Source organism: Passer domesticus, chromosome 23 (assembly GCF_036417665.1).
Source record: "Passer domesticus isolate bPasDom1 chromosome 23, bPasDom1.hap1, whole genome shotgun sequence".
Lineage (NCBI taxonomy): Eukaryota > Metazoa > Chordata > Aves > Passeriformes > Passeridae > Passer > Passer domesticus.
The window spans coordinates 2,452,074-2,479,736 of NC_087496.1; the positions used below are offsets into that span (position 1 = coordinate 2,452,074).

Sequence of the window (27,663 nt, forward strand, 5' to 3'; positions counted from 1 at the left end):
ACGGGCACTGCCCCTCACTTCTTTCAAGGGTTCTGGGAACCTCTGCAGGGAGAGCAACCGGCTCTGGCGGCGCTCACCCCACGGGAAAAAAATCAGCAACTCCACCAACGAGCCCAGGAGCAAAGCCCTGATGGGAAGATGCACAGGGAAGAGCTCGGCACCTCCCCAGACTGCCCCACAGAAGGACGTGTGGAAGGCTCTGTACGTGTTTGTCTGATTTTATTAGGACCGACACATTCATCGTATGTCACAACGTCACCGATGGATGAGCTCCAGGAAATAAAACCCACCGGCCCCGGCGGCGGCGCGGGGCTGCACCGGGACCACGCTGAAAAGGCATAAATGCGTCCTCCCCCACCCCCCTCCCGCCCCCGCCCCCTCCCCACCGTCCCCTTCTCACAGCTTTGATTGTGTCCATAAGCAATGGGTCGACAACAAAACAAGTAAAAATAATCGTTGTTTTTTCCCAGCTGCCAGGTTGTTCTCACAAAGAGTTTTGGAACTCGATTGGAAAAAAAAAAACCAAAACAAAAGGAAACCGGAAGGAGAAGAAGATAAGACAAAAAAAGGGTAAAAAGTGAAAATAGAAATAATTAAAAAAATTAAAAGAATCAAAAGAAAAAAAAAGACAAAGGAAAATGATAAAGAAATTTAAAAAAACAAACAAAAAAGACAAGATAAAAACAAGATTAAAAAAAGACGAATAGAGAAAAAAGAAAAAGAACAGAAAAATGAGAGAAATAAGAGAAAAATAATGATTAAAAAAAGACAGTAAAGAGAAGAATAGGGAAAAATAAAGAAAAAATAAAAAAGCCAGGAATTATTTTAATGTTATAAAAATAAAATAAAATAATAGCAGATATGGCAACGCTACTAAGGATGTGGAATACATCACGGAACCCAAAGTCTTTTGCAGGCAACACTGTTTGGAGAGAGGAGAACACTCAATGGTGAAAAAAGTGAAGTTCTAAATTATATACAAGATATCTAAGGGTGGCTTTGAAAAACAGTCCCCGGGCCGGGAGTTGGGGTTTCCCTCGCCGTTATCTATTGCTTATTGAGTCAGATCCAGAGCAACACTCAGAGACGGATGCGTCCAAATGAGACACCGTGGACCAGAGGAAAGCCCAACCCCTCAGTTGCGGTACGAAGGCGCCGTGTGCCGGGCGTGTCCCACGTGGAATGTACCGAGGGCCGTCCCGTGTGCCGCGCGCTCCTCGCGGCCGCGCCGCGCCCGAGCCGCCCCGGCAGCCTCCGCGCCCCTCCCAGCAGGAAAAGTCCCGTGTGCCCCGGTGGGAACGGACAGGATCCGAGTGAGATGGAAAATGGGGCGGAAAGCCCTGATCCTTATGAAGGACGAGGCTCAGTTGTTAAATTTTAAGGGGTACCCGATGGCTTTTTCCAGGCACTCTACCAAAGAGCCAGCAGACAGAAAATCCCTCTCCACTTCCACAAATTTGATGTAGATGGATTTGGGGGAGACACCGGGCTCTACGACGCAGTTCTGAGATAAAAAGGCGTTGATCCCGACCCAATCTTTGCTGAAGGTTTTGGTGTTTGCCTGGAAGTGTAAAAACAGGCACTGCTGCAGAGTCCGGACCTCGGCGATGCCGAGGTAACAGTAGATAATCCGGGCAGACTCCATATCCACCCGAAGGGAGGCCTGTGGCGAGGGGACCTCGAGCTCCCCTGGAGTCTCATTGCTGGGGTCGGGTGCCCGATGCTCGGCCAGAGGGGAGGGGAGCTTCTCGTGGCACTCCTCATATCCGATGGCGTACAGGCCAGGGCTTTTTGGGATCCCTCCAGGTAATAAATACTGCACCACGTTCCCTCCAGTGGGTTTGGAGTGAGCGATGGGAATCCAGTCGATCTCCATGTGCAGCTCCAAGCATCTGGCTTCGCTGATGGTGATCTCCAGGAATTTGTAATAAACATTCTTCCAGTTCATTTTCTGCACCCGGGTCATGATCACCCGACCCTCTGGCTTTTCAGAGTTGAAATACTCCCGGAGCCGCTTGCCCAGGGGCACCTGGGAGCTGATCTCTGCGTAGTGGTAACGGATATCCTCCTTCCAGCGGGTGTTGTACCCGATGCCAAAAATGGCCAGTTTGTTAGAAAGGTGGAGCCTGGAGAAGTCCGTCCAGCTCTGAAACAGCTCCCACTTCAACTGGACTGACTCCAAGATTTGCATAATGTTCTGCATGACGTCACGCTTCCTGGAAATTAAGAAACAGGGAGAGAAGGATAAAGGCATCAGAGCTGAAAAACTTTCCCAGGGAATGCACCAACATTCAGAAAATAATAATCCCCATCAGCTTTCTTTTCTTACTACTATATTTCTGGGGCAGTTTATGGGTTGTAACAACGCCCTGATAGAGGAATTTTAAATTAATCTTGACAAAACAAAAACAAACCCAACCCCAGCTCCTCCTGATATCAAAGCATCTCCAAGGAAGCACGTATTTGGCACTGCTGAATAAATAATACAACTACTGGGTCATTCCTTACAATCCTGGGCTTCTGTCAGCACATGACTCATGAGATGCATCCCAAACTCACAACTGCCACTCAAAACACTTCTGCCTCGTTGTTATCCCCAAATTAATGCCAGCGAATGGCACTGTAATTGTAAAAATCCCAACAGGAGCATGAAGCCACTCCCAAGGGCTCTGTCCCGGTGCTGAGGTGGAAACACAGCTCAAGGGACCAAACCCCTGGAGCAGAAGATGCTCCCAGACACATCCCAGATGCTGTGGGATGGACAGCGGCAATCCCTCCAGAAAGCCAATTAAGAAATCCCCACGCTCCCAAAAATGTGTTTTCACTCCCATCTGCAAGGTTTCAGAGAGGGGTTTACATCAGGAGAGAGCATCTGTGTGCACCTGCAGCGAGCTGGAACAGCTTCCTCCAGGATAAATGAGACCATTAGGGTGTAATTAGCTGGTAGGGAGAACTCCTAATTTGGGAAGTTATTGTCCTATAATCAAAGGCATAGAAGATAATGCAACTCATTTACTAACAGAGAAACCTCTCTTGGTGCAACAAATGGGATGTAAAGGATCTTCCCATGCAACTCTCCTTCCTTTATCCATTGTGCCATGTCTGTAAAGCTGAATTATGAAGCCACTGCACTCCCAGGAGGATTTTTTCTCCTTCCACCCCCCACCAGGTGGCACAGGGCACATGCAAACTTCCCTCCTCCTGCAGGCTCCTCAAGATCACTTGAACTCCCTAAAACCAGCCCTTCCCAATGGAGTCCAGCATCAGACTGGTGAGGGACATGAGGCCTCTAAGAGCAGATACAACACCCCACAACCAAGGCTGACCCTGGTGCATTCCTGCCCAATAAATCCCTGTGGGGAGTAGCTCTTTTCCCATCACAATGTACGTAAGGGTTCAAAGAAAACTGGGAGCTGCAGAGCTTTCCTGTAGTGCTGGAGAGGCCCCACATTAGAGCCTTTCATCCAAAAAAACCTTTTACAGGTCTAACACGTGATTCTGGCAAGGTTCTCCAGCTGCTGGGTGTCCTGCAGGTGATGGAGGCCTCTGGGCCCAGGACACAGAGCTCTGGTTTGACACAGGATGGTGGGTGCACACCATCTGCAAACCTCACCTGTGCTGTCCAACCCCCCAAGTGTTTCTGAGCACCCAGGTAGGGACAGCTCCCTCCTCACAGTGACACCAGTGCCACATCCATCACCACCTCATCAACCTCACCTGCCTTGTAGCACCAACCATGTCAGAAGCCCCCTGAAAAGACCTTCAAAGGCATTTTGGGAAGTACATTTCCACCACAACTGGAGTGTAACAGAGTTTCTAGAGCACTGAGGAGGAACAGGCTAGACAAGCAGAGCCCAGTGGTTCTTAAAAACACTGATTCCACCAGCACTGAAGTTCTATTTCTTACTACAAGTTATTCTGAGGAGTCAGTTCCACTACCTGGCAGCAACAGAAAGAAACCTTAGACAAGAAGAATGCATGTTTACCCCAAATCCATTTCATCCATTTCCATTTACCCAAACACTGTGGCAAAACTCATTTAAAGCTTCCTTGATGCTTTGCCATGCTTGGAAAATATATTTTTGAGGCTTCTGGAAGTGGCACTTCCTTTCTGGGCACAAGGGGTTGGACAGCCAGGGGGACAGGGCAGTGCTGGAGCACAGCTCGGTGTCTCAGCACTGGCACACACGCTCCACTCCTGACAGCAGCTGAGCTCCAGTTATTCCCTTCCCAAGGCAAAGACAGGAGAGCACGGCGTGGGCAGGTTTTCATTCAACAGCTGAGGAGCAGAGTGAGGAACTGAAAGCAAAGCCCCCACCTTTATTAAGTGCACTATAAATACTCTGCTCGGTTTAGCTCGGCACAAGCCAGAGCCGAGCTCGGCTGCATTAGTCACTGCAACAGCTCCTGCAGGGAATGGGAACCACTGCATGGGAGCACAGCTTCAGCAGCACACTGAGGACTTTCCACAAGGAACCTACTGCTTCCAGCACAGAAGAGAACAGGGACAAATGAATTTTAAGTTTTGCTTTTCAGGTCTAGTATCTTCTTGCTTTTGCCAGGATCCGACTTGGCAGCGCTTCGCATTCCCAGGCTGGATCCAGGATCTTGATGACTTACCCAAGCAAAGGTATCATCAGCAGTAAAAATTACTATTATTTAATTATTTATTAATTTCAAATGTAATTTTCATTCATTGAACTATTTAAAATTATTTATTGAAGTTGTAGTTATGTATTTGCTTTATTTGTATTATTAATATGATTCATTTTTCAGGAGGACAGTGGGAGCTGAGCAGAGGGTTTAACCTGTTGTGTGTCTCAGGACAATCTCACTTTTCAGCTGCAGAAGGTGCCCTAGAGCTGGATTTTCTCTCATCATCAAATTATCACCTCCCTGATGGAGTCTGGGACCCGCATTTCTTCCTCCTTGGAAGCTTTTGCAATTCAAATGAGGAAAAACTTGAGACAAGAGTAGGCGCAAATTTGTTCTAGGGCGCTGTTTCAAAACCAGGCAGACTTCAAAGGGCCCAGAACAGCTGCTTGCAGTGAAGATCCACAAGCTTTCTCTAGTTCATCTTCCCAAAATCCACAGTGAATCAAACCAATTCTCAAAGTCTCTAAGTGGTATTTCAAATTTCATAACAGTTTACTTGGAAACAACAGCCAAGGGCAGGCAACAGCAGAGCCGACATGGGGAAGGAGCATCCTGATGGAGGATGGGACATGGACACAGGTTACCTGCTGCCCTTTGCTTCCCATACTGTCAAAAATGAAGTGAAAGGTGGCAAGTCCCTGCGTGTCACAGACTTAGAACACTCTGGCCTGCAAAGGACCTAAAAAGGTCATCTCATTCCCATCCCTGCCATGGGCAGGAACACCTTCCACTAGACCAGGTTGATCCAAGCCCTGTCCAGCCTGGCCTTGGACACCCCCAGGGATCCCATCCTCACAGGAAGGAATTCTTTCCCAATATCTCATCTAACCCTCTGGCAGTGGGAAGCATTCCCTGTGTCCTGTCCCTCCATCCCATGTCGTCCCTCTCCAGCTCTCCTGCTGCCCCTTTAGGCACTGGCAGGGCCTCTGAGGTCTCCCTGGAGCCTTCTCTCCTCCAGGTAAACACTCCCAGCCTAACTCCAGAGCAGAGGGGCTCTGGCCTTGGCAGCGCCTTTACCATGTCCCCCTAAAGGAGCCCATGGCTCTCTCTGTGTCACTTGGAGATGCAGTGCCTGAGTGGGGACAGCTGTGCTGTCCCACATTGTTCGGAAGTTCAGGGGAGTTGGGATATCTGCCCTCTGACACCCAGGCAGGTCGTACACTTGCTGTAACTAAAAGCTATCCATAGGATGCCCACTAAATCCCTAAAGCTACAATTGGCCTTTTTCCTCCCAGATTTATAGCTCACTTTTCCCCAGCCCTTTCAGTGTTTTAGGGCTCTGTTACACCTGATCTTCATCCAGCCCCCCTCCACCCAACCATATTTATTAATTGGTACTTGAAGAACCTGGTCCAGACATTCCCTATCCCTTGCTTTCTCCTTTGCTCACATCCATTCTTGTGCTCATAGCACTTGGCTACACGAGCTGATGGCAAAAAAATTTCCTGCTATGAGCACAAGCAAACTGCACCAACGTGAACCCAGCAGTGCCCAGGGCAGTGAGCTCCCGGAGCCATTGGGTCCTTGGGGATCTGAGGAGAGAAGGAGACACCAGTGGTGGGGTTTAAACAGCTCTTGGCTCTCACACAAACCTGCACTGGCACCTGCAGCAACGTGCTCGCCTTCCCTGTGCTCCTGCTCCATGGCTGAGGGACAGCCTGGAACCCAGAGGGAGCGGGACAAGCTCAGTCAGTGGCCCTGGGGAATCTCATGAGGTTCAACAAGGCCAAGGGCAGGTGCTGCTCCTGGGTCAGGCAGCCCCCAGGATCTGTGCAGGCTGGGGAGGAAGGGCTGGAGAGCAGCTCTGGGAGAAGCACTTGGGGTGCAGGGGGGGAGAGCTGGACAGGCCCTGGCCCAGAGCCCCCCTGTGCTGGGCTGATCCCCAGCGTGGGCAGCAGGGCAGGGGGGATTCTGCCCCTCTGCCCCCAGGTGAGACCCCACCTGCAGAGCTGCCTCCAGCTCGGGGGGCAGCACAGGGAGGAGCTGGAGCTGCTGGAGCAAGGCCAGAGAGGCCATGGAGATGCTCCAGGGCTGGAGCCCTCAGCTCTGGAGCCAGGCTGGGAGAGAGGGGTGTTTATCTGGAGAGGAAAAGGCTCTGGGGAAAGCTGGGGAGGGACTTGGGACACTGGATGGAGTGACAGGACACAGGGAGTGTCTTCCCACTGCCAGAGGGCAGGGATAGATGGGATACTGGGAAGGAATTCTTCTCTGTGAGGGTGCTGAGGCCCTGGCACAGGGTGCCAGAGCAGCTGTGGCTGCCCCTGGATCCCTGGGAGTATCCAAGCCAGGCTGGATGGGGCACGGAGCAGCCTGGGACAGTGGAAGGTGTCCCTGCCCATGGCAGGGAGTGGAACGAGATGAGCTTTAAGGTTCCTTCCAAATCAAACCACTCTAGAATTCTGTTTCTCTGTCCAAAAGCACACCACAAGTTTCACCAGGATTTTAATGACTTCTGGAGACAATTTCTGCTGAAAATCTGCCCTTGACCAAGAAGGCAAATGAACTTGTCTTTGAAGTGGGCTATCTGCATTTTAAAATGCTATACAAAGAGGTGAAAGACTTTGATAACTATTTATCTACTGTGGCTTTTAGATGAAATTTTATTTTTTTAAGATAATAAATAAATACCCAGCTTATCTTTGTATCAGCCGTGCATCTTCTGACTGCTTTTAACCTACTGAGTCAGAGTTTACAAGTTCCTTCTCCTCACAGACAAGGGGAAAAGCAGCTTTTAGCAAATCTGTGCTTTGGAAAATGCTCTGTGCTTCCACCCTGCATGTAGGACGAGTTTATCGCTGGCACGCTTCACAAAGTGCCCCAGAGTTCAGAGACTCCACTGCATTTCAGAGGGAATTTGGGGGAAAAATGAACATAAAACTCTGAAAGGTCTCATTTACCAAAATCTAATTCAGCTGGTCACGTACACATTAAAACTCGGAAGAGAAGATTCATGTGGTCCAAGCCTTTGCCTAAGAAAATTCAGGATTATTTGCTATGGAGCTCCTTAAAAGTAAAATTACTCCAGAACAGCATGAAGAAACTGTTCAAAGTGGCAGTAAGAAAGTTAACATTGAAAAAAGCTGTTTTTCTCCAGGTTGTCCTTGTGTTGTTAAAATGAATTTGCTCCATGAGAAGAAAAAAGTCACCTTTGGCTATGTGAATATCCACCTGAAGTCAGGAGTCTGCCAAAGCTACACCACGGCCAGGGAAGATTCTTGTTAATTATTTTTCTTTTAAAATTACTTTTATTTTCTTAAGTTATTTTATTTTAAATTTATGTCTCTTTTTACTTCTTTATATTTATGTTTAAGTTTTTAGAGATTTTTTTTTTCACTGAGTTACAGTACAAAGCCTCTGTTCTACATGACTCATCAGGGATGCTCTGTTGCTGTTCCCACTGCTGGTGACCTCCTACCCTACAGCAGCTGATTTCTACCATGGAAAATCCCAGTAACACTAAAACCCACTGGGGTGGGAGCTCCTGTGAGGAACCCCAAAGGATCTGTGAGCCTGGGCTCACTCCCACTGCAGACAGACCCACAACCACCCCGAAAGGCTGGCAGAAAGCTGCCCTGGGCAGAGTAAATACAGCACAATTCCTTTCATTTTTGGGAATGCTCTGTGTTATTGTTGGAGAGGCAAGGGAGAGTTGCATGCTCAAAGCATTCAAAGGGCTCCAGTGTTTGCTGCATTAAACCCAGCCAAAAGGTTACCAGTGAGGTCTGGAAAGTTATAAAAATGGAAGTCAGAGACTCCCAAGCTTTGGCATGCCTTCCCACCAAGGAAGGGAGCTCTTCTTGTGGATTCTATCTGTGGTTTAAGTCCTCACATCCATGTAGTAAGTCTTGTTTTGTCTGCTGAATGGCAAAGCCAAGGAGAAACAGAGTTGTGAAGCTTTTCAGCTGTTCCGAGGTAATGGGAATAATGCATAAAGCAGATTCAACTGTATGAATAGTCTTGCACAATGTATTTATAATTATAAACAGAAGTTTCAAATATCCTCCCCTCCTGCACATTATCCCCAGGGAAATACATTCCAGAGTAAAACATTCATAAATTACTTACTGCGTGTCTTCTGAAGACTCCTGTTTTATCTTTAATGTTCTTTTCGTGGTAGGCATTTCATCTGAAAGGTAAAATTCCAACACATAATTAGATTTTAAATAATGTTCTTAGGGCTTTTTTTTTTAAGAGCTTGAAATTAAATAAAAAATAAATCTGAGTTGCTTCCTAAGCCAGGCGGTCTGCTGGAGTTCTGCATGAGACAGCTCCAGCTCCTACACCCTCTATAATTGATTGAGTTTTTCTTTAACCATCTTTGACCATATCTTTCTCTTTGGAAGAGATATGGTCAGTTAAGTTCTGAATCTCCCTCTGCAAGTGGAAAACCTTTCATGGACAAGGCTCCAGTCCCATCCATCAAATCACGCATTGACAGAATTGCAAACTACATTGTTTCAAGGAAAAAAAAAAAGAAAAAGCAATTCCGCTTCTAATGGCACATTTCAAGAGGAAGCAGCAGCAGAACTGCATCTGTGTTCAATTCAGACGTTGTGTGCCAAGTGCTTTGCTCACAACTTCTGAGTGTGAAGGGCATCGTCAGCCCAAGCGCACGCAAACGTCCCCGAAACTGGTGACAAACCAGGAGATCCCAGCTTGACTCACCACAACAAGCCACACCAGACAGAATTAGCCATCATTTGCATACGTTTTGTAACGTTTTCTTCTCTCCACTGTTTCTCTCCCACATATTTCTGACTTTTAAATCCCCCAGGGAAGGAGTCTGAGGAACTGGAATGTGGTTAACAGCCAACTTGCAAATTTTAACATTAAACTGCGATCTAAGGCTCTTCCAAAGCATCCTGACTCACCAGTCCCCCAAACACAGATGTGTACAGACACCCAACTGCTCCTCCTCTCCTCTTTCATCCTCTAAATGGGGAAAAAAAGCCTTTACACAATTCACCTTCTTCACCTGCATCTCCATTGGATTTTATCAACTTAAAGCTTCTGCTGTGAAAAAAACCCTGCTCAGGCAAGGGAGGAACACACACCCATAAGAGGAGTAGCTTGAGAGAAACATGCCTCAAGAAACCCACTTCTTCCCAGAACTGCTCAGATTGGAGTGTGTTTTCTATCAGGGATGTGGTACCCTGATCTGTTTAACAAAGTTCAAAAAGCCATGAGCAACAATTAAACCTCCAAATTAATTTAAAAATTGACTTTTAGGCAGAGACAGCAAAACTTCAGGCAAGAAAAGCACATGGAAGAGTTTGGTTTAGGTCTCAAACATCAAGTGTGGGTTTGCTTGCCATTGTTTCACTTTAAAAAAGGCCACACCTTTGGATATAGATATATTAACATGTTTAATATCAATATATCAAGGTAAATAAGAAAGAGCAGCATTTTTTATAGTTACTGCTGTTGCCAGCAGCAGGCTGAAGCCCTGTTCACAATTTAAGCAAATGATGTTTGAATGGTAACACCCAGATACCACTGGAAGGGAAAATATCTCCTGAATCCCATGAGGGAAAGTAAAACTGGGAGTGAAAGGACAGACAGGGAAGGTGTCACCTCTGCTGTTTCTGGGCAAACAGCCCTTCTTTCCCCCAGTCCTGATCCATGGTTTGCTTTTGATTAAGTGAGGAATTTCTGTCCCTTTTCTCCCCAAGGATGTGTTTAGCACTGTGAGCACATTGAGAGGTGAAAGCTGGTACAGAGATATGTGTGTGCCAGACAGCCAGGAGCACAAACCCAAGGAGGGAGATGTGCCAAGGTGGGATTTCTTACCCAACTCCTGCTCGCCGGTCTGGTAGCAGTGAAGATCCTGACTGTGGTTTCCCCAGTCCTCCTGAGAGTATTCCTCCATCGTGCTGCCATCTGACTCCAGCTCCTGGTACAAGCCACTGCTGTTGATGAGGACGGGCTGGCAGGGCTGGGAGTCCCATCCTCCCTGCCCAAACACCTGCTCCAGCTGTTCAAAGGTGTAGCTGCTTTTCCTCTTGCCAACGCCGTGCTCCTTCACGCGGCTGTAGCACCTGCGGAGGGTCTGAGAGAGAGAAGCAGCTCAGTCAGGGGGTGTGGGGCTGGACGAGCACACAGGCACCCACACACAGTCACACAGGCAGAGTTTAGGGCTTTGGGGGTTATTTCTGTTGGTCATATTTGCCCCACGCTCATGAGCAATGCTCCCAAATTAATCTACACCCACCAGGAAGCATCATATATATCCGACATTCCCGCTTAGCGTTAACATCTATGACACAGGACAAGTTGTGTAGCAGCTACAGATTCCTCAGATTTAACTTGGGTAATTTATTCTCTTTCTCACTTTAAAAAAAGAAAAAAAAAATCCCCGGATCTCCTATGGATGCAGGGAAAAAATAAAATAAAAATACCAAGAGCCCCCCAGTCAGAGACACCAATCAGCCAGGAAAATGCACACCTACTATGAGGAGGAGAAAGCAGAGCTGGTGTTGTGCCCACAGCTTGGAGAGGGGAAAGCAGGGAGGAGAGAGAAAGGAAAACAGAAAGATTTCCCCCAAAAGCAAAGACAGTCCAACCTTCCTTACTCTGGTAAGAAGACACAAGGTACAAAATGGATATGCCTAAGCTATTCAGCTAGGAAAATATTTATTACTTACATATTTTTGCATTCCTTACTAACTCACTCTGTCTCTTGTGAAGCTGCTGAAATTTAAAAGAGGTCAAATCAATAATGCTCCCAGTCCCCAGACTTTGATATCAAGCATCAAGTAAGTAACAGCACTGAGGTGGCTTGGTATGAGCAGTCTCTCAAACAGAGCTGGGGCAGAACCTCATGCCAAAGCCTCACCCAGTTCTGGTGATCCCTTTGACATCCCACTTCAAGGGTTAAGCCACTTCATTGCTGCTGGATAAGCCTATGGTTCCATCCATGTTTTCCCCCTACTCTGGAGCAGAAGATAACAACTTGGGGGTAAAAATACTAAAGCTTTCTACACAACCCTTAGTGTGGTTTTAATTCTACCACTGCTCTGATCTTGAAAGACAGTGATATGCCCCAGGTTTTCTGGGTCTTTTCACATTAGTAAACTGCTAGAAAACATTAACTTTATAAAAAATTAAATATATCAGATTGCTGAGGCTCTAAGTTGAATGGCAAAGCTGCCTCCAGAAATCAAGAGAGGCATTAATTTGGGAAGGACGAGTCCTGCTCCCTTGCTTTCTGCAGGAGGACACATCATTACAAAAACTACTTGTTTTTTTTCCCCCCCAAAGAAAGGAACTTTTAAAACTCCAGAAAGCTGGAACCTACCTAAAGCTCCTCATACACTGGGTTAACAGCATCAGCAGCAAAGGGATACATTTCTAACCAGTTTCCTCCTGAGATTCAGAGCCCTGGGGGCAGAAGCAAAACCGCTAAGCAGCAAGTCAGTATTACCCTGCTGTTTTAAACAAAAACACACGAAAACAACACAAAATAAAAAAAAAACCCATATAAACACACAGGCAGCAACAGGCATGAGTTATTCCATGGTTTAAGGTGGAACCCTTCCCACTTTTGCCATTACTACCTCAGGATCAACAGGCAGATCCTCTTTGGTGGACACCAGCACATTTGAACTTTCTGTCTGTGAGCAGGGTGGAAGACAACCTGCTATGGCAACCTAGCACCAAAACCCAGCCTAGAAACCTGCTGGTATTTGCTGGTGCAAATAGGGTTCCCTCAGGCTGGGGTATAGATACTTTTGGTTTTTAGAATTCAGCTTTCTCACTCCAATTTCTCTCCTTTCAGCTCAAATCTCACTGACCAATAAGGGCAAAGTCATTTCACTCCCAGACTCTAAAATCCACCCAGGTTAGATTTTTAAAACGTATTTCCCAGGCCCCAGTTCTTGTACCTGGGCCAGCTTATCCATAGGAGTTAAACATGATTTAGAGCCTCCAGCTGAATTTATTAGCAGCCTTCAAGTGAAACAAACTGTTTCCAAAGCATCCCTACGCTTGGCCAAGCCCTCTGGGAATGCCCGACACCCTCAGCCACTCTATTTTCACACCCTATTTTCAGCATGTGCTTCAAACATCTCTCCCCACCAGTGGGGTTATGGAGGATCCCACACTAGGTTGTAGCCTAGTAGTAATTAATTATTTCAGTCAGGCTGCAATCTGGCATATTTTACTATCAAAATAATTTAGCAGCAAGTCAATGTAGACAAGTAGAAAAACTAAAGGGAGCAACACAGGAAAGGGGATGAAAATAAATGAGAAACAGTGTGACTGCTCATTACTTGATACTTTTGGGGGTACTGCCCAAATGCTCACCTGGCTGTGTCACCTCCGCTTCTGCAAGCAGATAACCTAAAATTTGGGGGAAATAATCTCCAATGTAGGGATTTCCAAAGCACCAAAGGGCCTGTGGCTAAGCAGCTGCTGGCTCCTTGGTCTTGTGTGCTGGAGAATCAAGATTCCTGCTGGCTCTTTCTTCTTGGAGGCTCTCCCCAGTGTCTCCAACAGGCAGTCCCTACAACTTCTCCTGATGTTCCCTCCAAATACCATGAGCCATGTTTCATGTAAGCCCACAGGCTTCTCTTCTTCAGAGAGCCTGGTAAGACCTAAAAAATTGCTCAGACCTCAGGAAACCTGGACATTTTATAATCCTTAACCTTTCTCTCACCATTTTATCCTGATCTCCAAGCTCTAAGATCTGTTTGTTTCTTACGCACCTCCTCTACTCCTCCTGGTGTCCAGCTCAACTCCTGCTCCGTGGCTCCTGAAGTGCACATACACAGATTGATACAGATACAGAAAGCAGGGAATTTAGGACAAAGGAAAACAGACCTGATCACTGCCCAGTGACTGCTCAGACTGGAAGAGACCGAGGCTTTTGCTTATTGTTCTGCAACACTGCCTGCAACACGAACACACATTATCCCCGCTTAATTTATCATCAGGAAAACCAAAGGAGGAGACAGTCACAAAGCTCATTGTGGATTTTCTCACCATTTCTAACTCACGAGTCCTCATCTCTACAAGTGAAGCCACCGAAGAACCTGGAGCTCTGCAGGAACTGCAGGATGAGGATGAGAAAAACCTTTAGGAAGGCTGCAGACATGGTCCTCCTCCCAGCAAAAAAAAAAATAAGATGAGGGAGAACCAGACCACAGCAAGTTTTTATATATAACCTGAGGTCATCCAACATGGAATTCCAGATCCCTGATCTGAGACATGCTCTTACTCAGGGAGAAGCTATGGGCTCTGCAGAGCAGTTTGGTGGCCTGTGGCTGTGTCCACATATATCTGTTTAAGTTGATTCATTTATAGCAGCCTAAAGGGCTCCAGATGTCCCAGAGCAGCACCTAGCACAACACTCAGCTTCCAAGAGGCTATTTTACTTAATGTAGAGGAGTTCTCAGCTTTATATCCCAAATAAAGAACAGCAGTGCCAAACAGCTCCCTCCCTCATCATGCCAGGATACTCACAGGAAACACAAGATGAAACTACACTGGACAAAAGAAACAGCTTTGGAAGCCTGGAGTGGTTGTAGGGGACAGTGAAAGGTCCATTTTTAAGTTCCTGGGAGCAGAAGGTAACAAATCTGTGCAGTAATTTCAGCTCATGAACTTTTAGGTTAAAAGGTATGTGCAAGGCAGGAGAACACAAGAATTAAATGGGGTATTGCCTCAACAAGCCCCATTTCTGTGGTTTATCAAAAATAAAATGAGAAGAGCAGCACCTCAAACTCTTGGGAGAGCTGCACACCACTGCAGGAAGGCAGCTGATGGCACCAATGCATCTCCAGCATGAGGCCCCAAACAGAAATACCCCTCTGCAGAAGGTGAGAGCCCAGCACTCAAACAGGCCCCCCAGAGCTCAGGGTCAGTCCCAGGAGCTGCTGCAGCCCAGTCTGCAAAGGCTCCAGCCCCACAGCTGGCTGCACATCTGCCCGAGCACAGCACCGGGGACACAGCACCGGGGACACAGCACCGGGGACACAGCACCGGGGACACAGCACCGGGGACACGGTGGCTGTCACAGTGAATCACTCTCTACATCAAGAGCAAGGCCTTGGTTGTGTCCTGATTCACCCAAACACACAAGGACTTCCTGAAGGGTTTGGCTCTGGTACAGAGGAAAAGTGATGGGAATGCCCTCACAAGAGGGGAGAAGGCTTGGGGGGTAAATGCAGACAAGCTGATTGTCTTGATTGAGGTAAGAACCAGAGCTCTCTTTGGACCATGAAGAAGCAAAGTCACCCTGGCTTTGACACAAGTATGGGGATATCAGTTGAGGCAGGGCAGACTTGGGTTTTTGTTAGGGAGAGCTGGAACCAAATGAAAACTCACAGCCACCACTGCCAATTTCTACATCACAATTAAATGTAACACAAAAAAAGGTCTTGCCTGTAGAGGAGTTATTCACAGAAGCTCCACAACCAATTGCAGAGGTCAGCCCCCATGAGACAGGACTTCGCCAAGAGTGGGTGAAGCTGGGGTTTAACAGGCTGTGTCCCATCAGGGTGAGGAACCAGTGACGTGTGGTGCTGTGACAACAGACCCTGCAGTGCTGTGGGCTCAGATCAACAACCTGGCAAGATGCTCCACTGCTTGCTGCTATCAGAATGCTGAGGATACTCAGACCCTCATCAGGGATTTGTTACTAATTGAGCCAGACCCCTAGAGAGGAGACTCCAGCACTGCCTGCAGAAGGGCTGGCAGCTGGGCACCTCTGTCTCTCAATGCTCCTGGTTTTCCTAAACCAGCACTGGATGAAAGAATAGGAATGAACCTGTTAGAGCTTGAGAAGGCAGGGAAGCACCACCCTCCTCCAGACCCACCCAGCCAAAGACTTTGTAAAGAGTTTGGATGTAGTGGGGGGTCCTCCAGACAGAGCTCAGCTTGCAGACATCACTGAATCACAGAATATCCTGAGCTGGAAGGGACCCACAAGGATCATCCAGCCCAACTCCTGCCCTGCCCACACACCCCAACAATCCCACCCTGTGTCTCAGGATGTTGCCCAAATACTCCTGGAGCTCTTGCAGGGTCAGTGCCATGCCCATTCCCTGGGAAGCCTGTGTAGGTACCCAACCACCCTCTGGGGAAAGAACATTTCCCTGATATCCAGCCTAAATGGACGAGATGCCTGAGTGAGCTTCAACCTGCTCCTGGCATGTCCTGTTCAAACATTACTTACTTTGGGGCAATGAAAGCCACACCTGAGTAGGTCACCTTGCCTTTGGAAACAAGCTCATTCCAAAAATCAAACTTGAAGTTGCATGCATCTACTTGTGATCACTGTGATCAAGACAAACATCATTGCACCACTCACAAAACCAGACTTTTAAGGAAAACCCAAACTGCAGCAGCCTGGATGAAAAGAGGTCTGAGATGTACTCAAGGAGCCACGTCTGTGCAAGCCTCGAGAGATCACAGACTCAAATCCCTGCTGGCTCACTCCCAAGTGAATGGAGGGAGACCACAAACCCACCCAGCAGAGGAAGGGCAGCACAAATCATTCCACAGGTGGGAGGGAAAACACTCCTCTCCAAAATGAGCTTCACTGAAGTGCAGAGAGCATCAACATGGGCAGCAGCACAAGGGAAATGGCTTGTGACATTCAGAACCCTGAAACACAGACATCCAACAGTGTCCCAGCCGTGTGTGATCCTGAGGTCTCCAGAGGAAGGTCCACACCAACTGTGCTGTGAAAATGTTACCAGAGAGACCAATCTCTAAATCCATGGGAAAAGCTGGAACTGAAATACCAGAAGTGACTCCAACCCAAATTTTCACCACTAGTGGTGAAAGGTTTGGCAAGAGGTGAGACCACAGCAGTCCAGAAAGCATTGTCTGCTTGGCCCCCAAATTTACACAAGAGGGAGGTAAGCAGGAATCTGCCCCTGTGACAGCACTTGAAGCACAGGGCAACAATCAGGAGGATTTTTAACATCTTCCCAAGTCCTCCATGGTCAGAGACCGCTACAGGAAAAAAAAAATGGTGTGTGCCCAGTCCAGGATTTAATGCTCACACATCTCCCTAAATGAGACTGAATGCTCAAGTTTTGCAGATCTGTCCTCCTGCAATGAGTTCCTGACCATCAACTGTTTCTGTCCTAACAAGACAACCTCCCAGCTCCCTCTGGGAATCATTCTGCACCCATGGAATGAGCAGTGGATGGCCCAGGTACACCAGAACAATCAGAGCAGAGTATTATAAACACACTACACTGCTGCAGAAGCCACTGGATCATAAAGACACTAGTCCTGCATGTGCAATTCAAGCCATATTCTTTCCAACACAACAGCACTCTCCAAATACCCCAGCTGAGAGCAAATCCAAGAGTTTTCATTCCACAGGACACTCATACCCCAGAAATGCTCCTCTGCCACAGCCCCACAAAGGATTGAAACAATTAAATCTGCTCTTTGTCACTGAAGGGTTTATTTTTTCCTGCTAAAAATGTCAACAAAAAGTTGCTCCCACCTACCAGAGCACATGAGATCCTCCAGTGAGAAGCTGGGCTGCTGGGAAGGGTTCAAAGAATGGCAAGAATCAGCCCAGCCTGGAAAACCCAGCACATCTGAATCTATTTAAGCCATGGGAAGAAGGGGAGGTAACCTGAACACTGACACACACCACAGCCCAGGGAGTTAAAGGGATGGGGAGCTGTGACTGAGATAAACTTGAGATAAAGACATGACATTCAAAAAACCCAGAATCATGGAATTGGGCTGGAAGTGACCCTAAAGCTCATCTTGTTCCAACACTCCTGCCATGGCAGGAACACCTCTCACTATCCCAGGGTGCTCCAAGCCTGGCCTTGGACAGTCCCAGGGATGGGGCAGCCACAGCTGCTCTGGGAAACCCATGCCAGGGCCTCAGCACCCTCCCAGGGAAGAAATGTTTCCTACTATCCAATCTAGCCCTGCCCTGTCACTGGGAACACACTCCCACTTGCTCTGCCACTCAGGCCCTTGTAGAAAGTCCCTCTCCATCCTTCTTGTCAGCTCAAATCAAAGTTGCTTTGAAGGTGGATGGTTGGGAGGTTGCCATAAATGCACCAAGGCTCCATCACTTGACATTTCTGAATCACAAAGACAGCCCCTCCACTCACTGGACCAAGGATGGAATTCTGGCTGAAATCCTCTCATGTCCAGCAGCTCACACTAGACCACAGCAAGCATTGCTTCTGAAACAGCTTCACTGGAGCAGCTTTTCCTGCCTTAAAAAACAACTCCATGCAAGGTTTACAGAGTGTTTACATCACAGAGCACCTAAACCACAGCCCCCTTACAAACAAGCCTCACCACCATCATGTTTGTGTTGCCTAAAGCAAGAGATACCAACAGCTGATAGTCAGGTGTGATTTTCCATCCCTTCCCATTTCATGTGGGTTTGTGGCACTCCCATCTATGATTTGCTCTTTCTGAAGCACTGAACCAGCATCTTCAAGGTATTTCTTTTCCTTTTGAAAAACAAATTACTTTTGTGGACAACCACAACCCAGCCAAAACCTCCAGTCACCCATCTGGGGGGAGGAGGAAGTTGCTACACACAAAAACCCCCAACAACAGTGGGACTGGATTGGCAGTGGTACTTGGGAATTCCTGCAGGCAGGAGTTAAGATGTTGGAACTGCTTCTCTTTGAATCAATGGGTTGGCACTGACTCTGGGAAAGGCAAAATAAAAGCAGAACTCACATTTCTGCAGTAGCCGAAGAAATGACATTTTAAAAACGCCCTGAAATTAGTTTTAACAGCAACTTCTGAGAAGGGATTTGTCTCTGCTGGGGAGGGGCTCTCCAGCCAGAGGATTTCCAGCCATGAAATGCTCTCTCAGCCCAACTGAGCAATGTGCCATCAGGAGGATGAGCCTTTGATTCCACCTTCCATACAGATGCAAGCAAGAGAAACACAAAATCTCCCACGGGTTTAAAAAAAAAAGTCTAAAAGCTGGTGTTGAAGAAACAACTGGAGCCCATTATTTCAAGAACATCCCTTTAAAACAAAACAAGCCTTTACTGCCTAAAAACAGCCCTTGACTCCCACAGCTCCAGCTGCAGCACCTGAGCTCACCTGTGCCTCCCCAGAGCACCCCATCCCTGCAGCCACCTGGGGTGCCTGGAGAGGATGGACTGCTGGAGTTCCAGCACACTGATGGAACATGCTCCATGCACCCCATGGACTGGGGTCACAGCTTCACAGCTCAAGGCAAGGGCTCATTTTCCCATGCTTAAAGTCCCAGCAAACCTCCTGCTGCTTGGTTGGAATAACATCATCCAGAGCAGGGCACAGGATCCCAGCAAGGCTGGAGAGGGTCTGGCCAAATACTCCATCACCTGCCTTAAAATCCCAGCTCTAAGGTCAAACCTGAACACAGACAGCTCTGCACGTGCTGCTGTGGGAAGGTGTGGGAGTTTCAGGAGAGAAAACCAGGCTAAATCCTTGCTCAGGAACATTGGGAATAGGAAAGGGCTGGATGAAAGAAGAGAGTGTCACTGAACAAGCAAGGATTAAGGACAGGATGCTGTGGCACACAAGACAGCTTTTCTGGGAATGCAACAGGCAGAAATCAAGATGTTCCATTCTTCCTGCAGCTCCCAGCTGCAGGGCTACCCAAGCCACGAATCTCAGAGCCACCAAGTTGGACTCAAGGTCTCTTTCCAAAGGAAAAGTTGCTGGAACAGTTACATGTGAATTCCTAAATTTGAAACATTTTGCTCCCAGAGCAGCTCCAACCTGACAGCAGCCTCATTCCAGCTGCTGATGTGCAGAAAAGCACATCCAGATGGTAAGAGCCAGGCAAAAATCTGCATCAGGACCTTTCTGCACACCCTGTTTGAATTAAGAGAGAATGCATCCATGCCACACAACTGGAAAACCCTCTGCTTACAACTGCCTTGTTCCTTTCCAGCTCAACTGGCTGTTGAGACTCAAGATTTGGCTGTCCAGGGAATGCAGGTGTTCCCAAGGAAAGCAGTATGGCATCCTTATCTAAAATTCATTTAAAAACCACCTGAACCTGGAATGTTTGAAGCACCATTTGTTATCCAGCAGCAAAGTCTCAAGTTTCTGTCCCCTGATGGGCATTAAGTATCCTACAAAATCATGGAACCACAGAACATTTTGGGTAATAAATGGAACAATGCAGCCGTGTGCTCCCTCATCACCATCTCCCCAGTCCTGCTCTCAGTGTGGAGGATTCTGAGGTGCCTGTGCCCTCCTCTTGTTCCTGCAGCACATGACAGTCCTGCTCCATCTCAGAAGAATCCATGTGTGACCCCTTCCACTTTTGTTTGTGATGGATCATTGAAGTGTCAAGCAGCCAATCCTGCCTGGAATCTTACAAAAACTGGGACCTGAGGGTTGGCAACAGCCACCACACCTATCTCAGTAATCCCTGCAACAAGGGAAATTCCTGACACCCAGGAGAGCTCACAGCTCTCAACAAGGGCTCATTTCCCAGCAATTCCAGGCCAAAACCCACTGAGAGCACAAAGGCTTTGGAAAAGCCACATTTCTGCTGCTCCAGATGACTGTGCTGAGGAAGGCACTCACTGTGGGGATCCAGGATATGCAAAGTTTGGGTTTATGGTGCCAGAGACAGCAGCATTCAAGGAGCTGTTCCTGCCCTGCACATGGCCTGATGAGAGGCCAGGCTGTGCACAGGAACACTCACGGGTGGAACACAGACCACAGATATTCCCTTCCAGCATTACAGCATTCAAGGAGAGCCCACCTCGGTGTTCTGCAATCCAGAAACATCTAACAGGTCTGTCAGGAGCTGCTCTTGGTGACAAATATCAGCCTTGAGCTCTTTTTCTGCTGTTTGATGGGTGGTTTCTTCCAAGCTTGAACATTTCAGGGGCAAAGACGTGTTCAAGCCTCACTTCTGAAGGGAAAGTGGGAGAACCCTTTCAAACTACTCCCAAAATCACCTCCATGCAACAGCACCACCCAAAGCCAAACAGCCAGGTCTGGGCTGTTCTGACAGAGAGATGACACCTCACAACCTGCCAGCATGCCCCAAAACTGGGGCTGGGAGCCTCGATATCACTGACTCCCATCACAGCCCAAAGCCAGTGACAAAGCCAGGCCACCTCAAGGAACTTTCCCACCATGCAGCTGCCTCTGGCAAAGCTCACAGGTTTGCATAAGAGCTGATTCAAGCAACGAGCACCTTGAGAGCCACCAGGAAAATTCACAGGATCACCAGGTTGGGAGAGAGCTTCAAGATCATTGAGTCCAGCCCAGCCCCAACACCTCAACTCAACCCTGGCCCCCAGTGCCACATCCAGGCTTTGATAAACACACCCAGGGATGGTGACTGCACCACCTCCCCGGGCAGCCAGTCCAGAACTTTACCACCTTTCTGTAAAGAATTTTTCCTAATATCCAACCTAAATTTCCTTTGGTGCAGCTGGAGGCTGTGTGCTCTGGTTCTGTCAGTGCCTGGAGAATGAGGGACTCTAAGATATTTTTCCAGTGCAGCAATGTTCCTCTCCAAAAATATTTGGGTGTGTTGAAGGGAAAAAGGTCCCTGAGCAGCAAACACAGCCATGAGGGAAATACTTTGAGAACCCAAAACTTCTAGAGAAAGTGGGTTTGTTTTGAGTATCTATTTCCAGGACAGGCTGCTCTAGTCAACAGGGACCAAAGTGGAAATCTCTCACTCTCAGAATTCCTGATGCTGCAGCATCCCTTATTCCAGGGATTTTCCAAATTAAAGGCAGCTCAGGTGTACACACCTGGACAGCCCCAGCCCAGGCTGGCTAGCAGGTGTTTCTAAAGGATGGGAAGAGGAAGGGAGAAACAACCAGTCCACTGAGCCCCAGCAGTAACAACACATTTATTTCTCACTCCAACAGCACCTGAAGTGGCTGCAGGAGCCTAAGGGGTCAGGAAAGGAGGAATCAGAGCCAGAGGAGATGAGAGCGTGTAAATCATCCTCCCAGACATCATCCACATTTACAAACTCAAACCCCACAGCCGTTTCCACATCATCCAAGTGTCTCCTCTGTGTAAAAGCAGGATGCACAGAGCAGGCACCAAACCCAGCCCTGTCTTCCCAGGGAATGATGGAACTGGAAAGGCCCCTCTGGAAAACACAGCCCAAGGCTGACCAAGAGGTCTGTGAAGCCACAGAACGCTCCTGTTGAGCCACCAGACTCTGCAGAACAACTCCAGAGCACAGGACAGAGCCAGGAGTGCAAGAGCAGCCAGGGCCAGCCCTTGTTACTGGGGGAACTGGGAGCTGTTTTCCCAAGGGGGCAGCCAGGGCCAGCCCCCCGTGGACAGAGGGTGCTGGGGGACACAGGAGGGGACAGAGCCAACCACAGCACCCCCAACACTGGGGCCAAAGGAGGACACCCAGGGGAGAGATCCTGCGGGGCTGTCCCCACGAGGGGACACAAACAGCTGGGATGCCATGACCCTCCCTGCTGCCAGAGCCCGCCCACACGGGAGGAACTGAACCCCTGGGCAGCAGTGCCCGTGTCCCAAAGGTGCCGCTGGGGGCTACGGGGCCGAGGGAGGGACCCAGAGGATGTGGCAGGCAGGAGACACTGATGGGACCACGGGGAGCCGGGGAAAGGGACACCCTGCACCCAGGACAGGGCTGGGGACAACCGTGCCACGGCCACAGAACGCTCCAGAAACCTGCACGGAGACCCCGAGAGGCCAAGCCCTGGGGACACGGGCCAAAGGACAGGCTGCCAAAGGATCTCAGCACAGATCCCGAGGGGACTGCACCCCGGGACACGCTGCCGCAGCCCCGCGAGCAGAGCGAGCCCAGCGCTCCCGGAGCTCCCCCGGCCGGGCGGGCACGGCGACCCCCGGCGCACCCTCCCGCCCGGCCCGGGCCCCCCCGGTACCTTGATGCGCTCCCGGCACTGGGACGGGGTGCGCTCGTAGCCCAGCTCGGCCAGGGCGCGGGAGACGCGCTCGTACATGGCGGGCCCGGGCGCCTTGCTGCCGAACACGGTGCCCGCTCCCTCCAGCTGCTGGTAGCGCGCCTCCACCAGCCGCTCGTTGCCCCACACGGCGATCAGCGCGTTGGTCTCCGCCGGCGTCCAGGACATCCCGCGGCAGGCGGCGGCCGCGGCGGCGGCGGCGGCGCCGCCGGGCGAGAAGGAGACGGAGGGCGAGGCCCCGCCGCGGGCGCCCAGCGCGGCCCCGCCGGCCGCCGGCCCCGCGCCCAGCGGGGAGGCGCCGCTGGGCGTGGAGGGGTCGGACAGGCTGGGGTTGCCGTCGCTGAGCGCGCCCGGCGAGCCCGGCGACAGCACCTCCATCTTGGGGACGCGCAGCGGTGGCTCGGCCGCTGGGAGCTGCGAGGAGCCGCAGGGCGCCGCCATGATGGGGGTGCGCACCGAGCGGGCGGAAGTGGCGCGGCGGCCGGGGGCGGGACTTCCGGCAGCGCTGGGGCGGGGCGGTGCCGGAGGAGGCGGGACAGAGACGCTCAGACGGGGCGTGGCCAGGGGGCGTGGCCACTGCAAGGGGAGATGGCTGGCGGGGCGGGGGCGTGGTTCCGCGGAAAGGGGCGTGGTCAAAGGCGGAGCACGGGCGTGGCTAAAATGGGCGGGTAAATTGTTTGTGCAGTGAGTGGGCGTGGCCTAATGATGGGCGTGGCTCGCACCCCCAGCCCCACCCGAAGTGGGCGTGGCCCTGTGTGGGCGGGGCCCCGCCGGGCGGGGTCCCCTCAGAGCCCTCAGGGCCGGGACCCTTCCAGCGCTCCCTCACACCGCCCGGGATCTGCCCCGGCCCCAGCACCCAGATGTGCGGCCGAACACCCCACACGTCGGGTTCAGCCCCCCAGCCTTGGAGAGCAGCATTCCCGTCGTACTGGAGCTGAGCTGGCCCCCCCGGGCCGGGCACCCCTATCCCTGTGTGGAGCCCCCCTGAGCTCTGGGCTTGCAGATCTCCCAAAACGCCGGTTCTGAGCCTCCATCCCCCAAGGACTGCGGCTGACTCAAGGGGACGGGGACCTCTCTTTTCTCACCGCTCGCTGCCCCCGGCCCTGGTGCCTCCGGAGCCCCGGGACCCCAATTAAGCGTGGCCGTGATTGATGAGGCAGGGCGCTGCTCGCGGGGGGACGCCCCAGCTGCGCCCCAACTCTTCGTTAAGCCAAGACTAACGAGCATGGGGAGACTCCACCTCTGCAGACCCCCTAAACCCCCCCTCCATCCGAGGGGGGTGGTGAGAGAGGTCCTCGGGGACCCCCGCCCGGGTTGGTTAATTAAACGCTTTAATTAGAGCCTTGTTGGTTAAACAAATGGGGGGAAAGGATGGAAGGGGACATCCCCCGCCTCTGTCTGTCCCTGCCGCTCCTGCCCGCAGCACGGCGCGATCAGCGCTGTAATTACACCCCTCTAATTAGCGGGATTAGGGGCTGGCGAGGCTGCGGATGTGGGGGGGGGGGCACACTCCATCCCCCACCCCGACCGGGCTCTTTGTCACCGCTGTCCCCAGGGAGTGCCCACAAGGCACGTCCCCAATGCCTACATGTCCCCAAAGGGATGTCCCCGCTGCCACCGCATCCCCGCGGGTGTGAGGAGCCAGCGTGCCCCCAAGGGATGTCCCAAAGGCAGTGCTGTGGCACGTCCCCAAAGGGACACATCCCTCCCCTGGCATGTCCTCGGTGCCACCACATCCCCAAAGGGTTGTCCCTGTAGCCAGCTGTCCACCCACTGTCACCACTGTGACACACCCGCGAAGGGACACGCAGCTGCTGTGCTCCCACTGCCAGCATGTCCCCAAAGAGGTGTCCCCAATGTCAGCCCTGGAATAACGTGTTTGCCACCACCATGTCCCAAAACAGGAGTCCGCACTGCTGGTGTGACCACAAGGGCGTGTCTCTGCTGCCACCGTGTCCCCAGAGCTATGCACACGCTTCCCTGGGGTGTCCCCAAAGGGATGTCTTCACAGCCAGTGTCCCCAGAGGGCTGCACCCACTGCCACCCATCCCATGTGGGGTGTCCCCTCAGATGGGCACACCAGCCGCCAGTGTCCCCCCGGAGCTGGCCAGCCCACAATCAGAGGCCTGGGAGCGGGGGGGCGGGCCGGATGCAAATGAGGGTGGCGGTTAATTAGGGCCTGAACACTCATTACGGCCGAGAGCAGCTGATTGCGATGCAGCTCCGAGTCCCGGCAGCGCCGTTTGACCGCTCGCTAATGGCGAGGGGGCGGGGGGCGAGCGGGGGACAGGGGGTGCCCCCGGCCCCGCTCACCCGCGGCACCTCCGCTCGTTCCTGGGAGGAGCCGGGCCACGGCTCAGCCCTGCCGTGAGCTGTGCCGGTTCTCAGCCAGGACCGCCCCCTGTTCTGGGTGTTCTGGGGTTATTCTCAGCTGGGCTCCCCTGTGAAGCGGGCTCTGGGGGTGCTCAGCCAGGATCGCCCCCTGTTCTGGGGTTATTCTCAGCTCGGCTCCCCCACGGGCTCTGGGGGTGCTCAGCCAGGATCACCCCCTGTTCTGGGTGTTTTGGGGTTATTCTCAGCTGGGCTCCCCTGTGAAGCGGGCTCTGGGGGTGCTCAGCCAGGGTCGCCCCCTGTTCTGGGGTTATTCTCAGCTCGGCTCCCCCACGGGCTCTGGGTGTCCTCAGCCAGGGTCACCCCGCAATGAGCTGTGGCCGTTCTCAAACGAGCCTCACCTGCACAACGACTCGTGCCTGTTCTCAGACAAGGCTTACCCGTGCAGAGAATTGTGTGTGTTTTCAGCCCAGACTGAGCTGTGCGAGGATTTTGGGGTGCTCTCAGCCAGGGGTCGTCTGCGAAACGAACGGCGGCCGTTCTCAGTCAGGGCTCACCCATGCAATGAGTTGTGGCCGCTCTCAGCTCCTGGGAGCAGCCTGGGGAAGCAGTGGGGAAACACCCCCTGGTCCCCAACACTCCCCCGCCGCCTCGCCCCAGTCAGCCTTCCAATTCAATAGGCATAATTAAAAGTCCGCCAAAAAGCCGAGCGGACAAGTCATTAGACCCACAGCAGTGTGTTCTGCAATTTACTGACCTGCTTGTAATTAACCTCCTGCCGCCAAAATACGCTGCTGAAAAGAAGTATAAACTTATTAGTGGCGACGGTGGCTAATTAAAGCGAAAGCTGTAATTATCCCGAGATGTGGCCGCAGGCAGGAAACTGATGAAAGGAGAGAAAAGACGCGCGATGCAATATTGGGAAGGACGCGGGGATGCCGAGCGAGGCAGCGCCCTGCTGCCGCACGCCGGTGCCCATCAGCATCCTGAGCGCCTGCATCCCGATCCAGCTGCCCTGCCCGCTGCACAAAGGGGACCCAGGCGGGCTAATTCGGCGCGGGGGCAACCGGCACGCCCCCCTCTTTGTCTCCCTTTCACAGCCAATATCCCGACCCCAGATGGGTTAATACATAATGCAGACAAGCAAGTAATTGCTTGCCTTTGTGAGGCCGTCAGCGCTGGGTCCCCGGCCCTCTGATCCCCCATTAGCGGCCATGCAAACAAGCCTTCCACCCAATTAAGCCCAGCTTTGATAAAGCCTTTCCCAATGATGTGGCGGTCCCAAACTAGCGATTCGCACATGAGCCACTACCTGTTAAACCCGGCGTCGGCTTCCTTCGGGGACGAGCATCCCTCGCCTCTCGCCGTGACCCAGCTGCCGAGCTCTGCCCGGCTTCCCCCGGCCCTGAAGGGAGGCTCGGCTGATAAATGATCTCGACAAACTCTATATTAAAGAGGTGGAAATGGGATGTTAATATACCCCAAGCCGCTCGTCTCGAGAACACATGGGCTCCGGCTTTCCGAAGGCGCTGGTAATGAGGCGGGCTGGGATGCCCGCGAGGAGATCTCCACGCACCGGCCTCCTGCGCCTGCCAGGTGCGGAGGACAGACAGACTGACAGCCGTCCTCCGAGGCATCCCCACACCGTTCCACAGAGGCTCCATGGGTCATCCCCTAAAGCATCTCAATCTGCTCACTGAAAGCATCCCAGCAGCATCCCCTGAAGCATGCCAGCGCACTTCCCTGGAATATCCCAGCTTTATCCTTTGCACACCCTGACATCATCCCCTAAAGCACTTCAGTGTGCTCCCCTAAATCTTCTCAGTCATCCCCTAAAGCATCTCACTAAGCTCTCCTAAAGCATCCACTAAAAAGTTCTGGCACCGTCCCCTAAAATATCCTGGCATCAACCCCTACAGCATCCCAGTGTCATCCCCTAGATCATGCCAGCATGTTCGTCTGAAACATCCCAGCGTTACTCCATCACACGCCCTGGCACCATCCCCTAAAGCCTCTCACTGTGTCCTCTAAATCATTCCAGTGTGCTTCCCTAAAGTTTGCCAGGATCACTCCCCTAAAGCATCCCAGCACCATCCCCTGCAGCATTCCAGCATTGTTCCTTGCAGCATTCCAGTGTACTGCAACACAGTGTCTTACCATCATTCCCTAACACATCCTGGCATCCCTCCGTGCATCCCAGACTCATCCCCTAAAGCATCCCAGTAACATTTTCTAAAGCATGATAGTTTGCTCCCCTACAGCATCCCAACATCACACCCTGAAGTCCCATAAGGTCCCCTAAAATATGCCAGCATTTCTCCTTAATTCCTCCCACCATCATCCCCTAGAGCATTCCAGTCTGTTCGCTGAAAAAAATCCCAGTATCATTCCTTAGAGCATGTCAGCATTATCCCCTAAAACATCCCAGTGCACTGCCCTAAGGTAGTGTTATCCATGAGTGCATCCTGACACCATTCCCCACTCCATCCCAGTGTCATTCCCCACACCATCCCAGTGTCATTCCCTAGAGCATCCCAGTGTCATTCCCCACTCCATCCCAGTGTCATTCCCCACACCATCCCAGTGTCATTCCCCACTCCATCCCAGTGTCATTCCCCACACCATCCCAGTGCCATTCCCCACTCCATCCCAGTGTCATTCCCCACTCCATCCCAGTGCCATTCCCCACACCATCCCAGTGTCATTCCCCACTCCATCCCAGTGCCATTCCCCACTCCATCCCAGTGTCATTCCCCACTCCATCCCAGTGCCATTCCCCACT

General features: G+C 51.2%; 1 protein-coding gene across 14 annotated transcripts; it reads right to left on the bottom strand.

Moving 5' to 3' along the window:
* Positions 1–363: 363 nt before the first annotated feature.
* MSANTD2 (Myb/SANT DNA binding domain containing 2) lies at positions 364–23,007 on the bottom strand. Of its 14 annotated transcripts, none has more exons than XM_064397771.1 (7): positions 13,639–13,672; positions 13,477–13,546; positions 11,954–12,036; positions 11,301–11,343; positions 10,447–10,705; positions 8,722–8,782; positions 365–2,216 (listed from the first exon to the last, which is right to left on the bottom strand). In XM_064397771.1, exons 4-7 carry the CDS (start codon positions 11,310–11,312, stop codon positions 1,364–1,366), a joined length of 1,185 nt encoding a protein of 394 aa, XP_064253841.1. In that variant the 5' UTR covers positions 11,313–11,343; positions 11,954–12,036; positions 13,477–13,546; positions 13,639–13,672; the 3' UTR covers positions 365–1,363. The 14 variants fall into 14 exon arrangements, 8 of the variants coding, with proteins under 8 accessions (XP_064253833.1, XP_064253841.1, XP_064253840.1 ...); XM_064397770.1 differs by having other exon boundaries at positions 11,301–11,346; XM_064397768.1 differs by lacking the exon at positions 13,639–13,672 and adding an exon at positions 12,961–12,996 and having other exon boundaries at positions 13,362–13,635.
* Between the last annotated feature and the right edge of the window lie 4,656 nt (positions 23,008–27,663).

Excerpts from the sequence above, each read along its gene's own strand:
- MSANTD2 (XM_064397763.1), bottom strand. The coding sequence starts at position 22,991 with ATGGCGGCGCCCTGCGGCTCCTCGCAGCTCCCAGCGGCCGAGCCACCG. Across the intron at positions 10,706-22,511 it reads AGTGCCGGGAGCGCATCAAG|ACCCTCCGCAGGTGCTACAG; the intron begins GTACCGGGGGGG and ends TCTCTCTCTCAG. Across the intron at positions 8,783-10,446 it reads GACCGGCGAGCAGGAGTTGG|ATGAAATGCCTACCACGAAA; the intron begins GTAAGAAATCCC and ends TTTACCTTTCAG.